The sequence below is a fragment of the Schistocerca piceifrons genome, chromosome 8 (genome assembly GCF_021461385.2).
Source record: "Schistocerca piceifrons isolate TAMUIC-IGC-003096 chromosome 8, iqSchPice1.1, whole genome shotgun sequence".
NCBI lineage: Eukaryota > Metazoa > Arthropoda > Insecta > Orthoptera > Acrididae > Schistocerca > Schistocerca piceifrons.
This window is the reverse complement of record NC_060145.1, coordinates 340,266,202-340,269,747: the sequence shown is the minus strand read 5'-3', so window position 1 is coordinate 340,269,747 and position 3,546 is coordinate 340,266,202. Positions and strand designations below refer to the sequence as shown.

The following is a 3,546-nucleotide window of genomic DNA, read 5'->3' as shown; positions in this document are numbered from 1 at the left end:
AGATAAGAGTGAACACTTCATTGTGTTTTCATCCACCTACTTTAAGGTTGGTCGGTTTTTTGGAGATACGATCTTGTGATCTGTAAGCTTCTGTGTATGAGCGCGGTCATTATCAGCTCTGATAACACCTCGCAGCCATTGTTCGAGTTCGATTGACAGATTCCCGCACAGGAAACAAGGTTGAAGGCCAGCTCCATTTTCTGCATTTCGGCGTTATAAGAGCACGCGCCGACAGGAGCGTGCTGGATTCACCAGTCGTCGCCATGCTGCGCGGTGTGGTTGCCTTGCTCTGCCTGCAGGCGTGCGCGCTTGCGGCGCCCACAGCCGGGGCGCCGTGGTCCGCCAGCGGCCACGGACGCATCATCAACGGCACCGACGCCAGCATCGCCGACTTCCCGTGGATGGTGTCGCTGCAGCTGGCGGGCGACCACTGGTGCGGCGCCTCCGTCATCGGCGACAGCTGGGCGCTCACGGCCGCGCACTGCGTCTTCCGGCACGAGGTGGCCAACATGACCGTGAGGGCGGGCACGTCCACGCGGGGCAGCGGCGGGGTCGTCCTCAACGTCTCGCAGGCCATCATCCACGACGAGTTCAGCATCATTTCTGCCGAATACGACATCGCCGTTGTACAGGTGGGCCACTACATCTGCTGTTTCATAATACACTACTGCCCATTAAAATTGCTACACCATGAAGAAATACAGGTGATCAACGGGTATTCATGGGACAAAAATATTATACTAGAACTGACATGTCATTACATTTTTACGCAATTTGGGTGCATAGAGCCTGAGAAATCAGTACCCAAAACAACCACCTCTGGCCGTAATAACGGCCTTGATACGCCTGGGCATTGAGTCAAACAGAGCTTAGATGGCGTGTACAGGTACAGCTGCCCATGCAGCTTCAAGACGGTACCACAGTTCATCAAGAGTAGTGACTGGCGTATTGTGACGAGCCAGTTGTTCGGCCACCATTGACCAGACGTTTTCAGTTGGTGAGAGATCTGGAGAACGTGCTAGCCAGGGCAGCAGTCGAACATTTTCTGTATCCAGAAAGGGCCGTACAGGACTTGCAACATGTGGTCGTGCACTATTCTGCTGAAATTACGGGTTACGCAGGGATCGAATGAAGGGTAGAGCCACGGGTCGTAACAAATCTCAAATCTAACGTCCACTGTTCAAAGTGCCGTTAATGGGAACAACACGTGACCGAGACACCAACCAATGGCACCCCATACCATCACGCCAGGTGATGTGCCAGTATGGCGATGACGAATACACGCTTCCAATGTGCGTTCACCGCGACGTCGCCAAACACGGATGCGATCATCATGATGCTGTAAACAGAACCTGGATTCATCCGAAAAAATGAAGTTTTGCCATTCGTTCACCCAGGTTCGTAGTTGAGTACACCTATCTGTGATACAGCGTCAAGGGTAACCGCAGCCATGGTCTCCGAGCTGATAGTCCATGCTGCTGCAAACGTCGTCGAACTGTTCGTGCAGATGGTTGTTGTCTTGCAGATGTCCCCAAATGTTGACTCAGGGATCGAGACGTGGCTGCACGATCCGTTACAGCCATGTGGATAAAACGCCTGTCATCTCGACTGCTAGTGATACGAGGCCGTTGGGATCCAGCACGGCGTTCCTTATTACCCTCCTGAACCCGCCTGTTCCATATTCAGCTAACAGTCTTTGGATCTCGACCAACGCAATGTCGCGGTACGATAATCCGCAATCGCGATAGGCTATAATCCGACCTTTATCAAAGTCGGAAACGTGATGATACGCATTTCTCCTCCTTACACGAGGCATCACAACAACGTTTCACGAGGCAACGCCGGTCAACTGCTGTTTGTGTATGAGAAATCGGTTGGAAACTTTCCTCATGTCAGCACGTTGTCGGTGTCGCCACCGGCGCCAACCTTGTGTGAATGCTCAGAAAAGCTAATCGTTTGCATATCACAGCATCTTCTTCGTTTCTGTTAAATTTCGCGTTTGTAGCACGTCATCTTCGTAGTGTAGCAATTTTAATGGTCAGTAAAGTACACCCATTACACAACGCTGTTCGTTACGCTGATGTCCGCAGCTCTTGGTTTAGGGGCTAGCATTGCTGCCTCAGGATCATGGGGTCCCGGGTTCGCCGACTGACTTCTGAAGTAATATGACTCAGTATGTTGTCCTCGGCCGGCCGGGGTGGCCGAGCGGTTCTAGGCGCTACAGTCTGGAACCGCGCGACCACTACGGTCGCAGGTTCGAATCCTGCCTCGGGCATGGATGTGTGTGATGTCCTTAGGTTAGTTAGGTTTAAGTACTTCTAAGTTCTAGGGGACTGATGACCTCTGAAGTTAAGTCCCATAGTGCTCAGAGCCATTTGGTCCCGGGTTCGATTCCCGGCCTGGTTGGGGATTTTCTCTGCCCGGGAACTGGATGTTTGTGTTGTCCTCATCATTTCATGATCATCATCACTTGTGAGAGTGACCAGATTGGATTGTGAAAAGAAAATGGACTGTGTAAAAACTGGGACTTCGTACGGGCACTGATGACCGCGCAGTTGAGTGCACCACAAGCTAAACATCATCATAATCATCATCATCATTACGTTGAGGTGACAAAAGTCATGCGATAGCAATATACACATATGGAAATGGCTATAGCATCGTATATATACCGAGCGAGGTGGCGCTGAGGTTAGCACACTCGCATTCTGGAAGACGATGGTTCAATTCCACGTCTGGCCATCCTGATTTAAGTTTTCCGTGATTTCTCTGAATCGCTTCAGGCAAATGCCAGCATGGTTCCTTTGAAAGGGCACGGCCAACTTCCTTCCCCATCCTTCCCTAATCCGATGACACCGATGACCTCGCTGTTTGGTCTCTTCCCCCCAAACAACCCAACCCCACCGCATATACACTGTATAAAAGGAGAGGGCACTGGCGAAGCTGTCGTTTGTACTCAGGTGATTCGTGTGAAAAGGTTTCCGACGTGATTGTGGCCGTACGAAGGGTATTAACAGACTTTGAAAGCACAATGGTAGATGAAGCTAGACTGCATCGGATATACCATGAAACGTCCCCTTTTTGAAGAATTATACATGACTGTGCTTAAACTGACACTCAGTAATTTTAGCGCAACGCAATCTGACTTTCAAAAATCCCTACAAAAGAATGGCCCTGACTAACATTAACCTACACCTTTCACAAATCACTTACCTCACAAAAATCTTCGTTACTCGAAACTACTGCAATACAGCGAGCGCCACTACTGCCAGCTAAATAAAAGATTCAAACTACGGAAGGCACCAACTACTGATAGGCATAGTTAGCAAATGAAAGATTTTAATAGAGAACAAACAATGTATTTACCTTAATAGTCATAATATATATAGCAGTTCATGACAGTCCTACAAATTTCAAAACTCCGCCATCTCTCTCCCCACATCCACCACAGCTGGCGGCTCACCTCCAACTGCGCAGCGCTACGCGCTGTTAACATCCAGCTGCCGCTGCCCAACACTACAATGGCAGACAACAATGCAAACTAGC

The 3,546-nt window shown here is 49.9% G+C and overlaps 1 protein-coding gene across 1 annotated transcript; it reads left to right on the top strand.

The window, feature by feature from the left end:
- The first annotated feature begins 263 nt into the window (after positions 1–263).
- On the top strand, positions 264–2,102 carry LOC124712337 (trypsin-7-like). The gene is made up of 2 exons (XM_047242632.1): positions 264–632; positions 2,091–2,102. The coding sequence occupies exons 1-2, from the start codon at positions 264–266 to the stop codon at positions 2,100–2,102; spliced, it is 381 nt and encodes a 126-aa protein (XP_047098588.1).
- The last annotated feature ends 1,444 nt before the right edge of the window (positions 2,103–3,546 follow it).

What these genes read in the sequence shown, in the direction of transcription:
- LOC124712337 (XM_047242632.1), top strand. Translation starts at nt 264, where the DNA reads ATGCTGCGCGGTGTGGTTGCCTTGCTCTGCCTGCAGGCGTGCGCGCTT.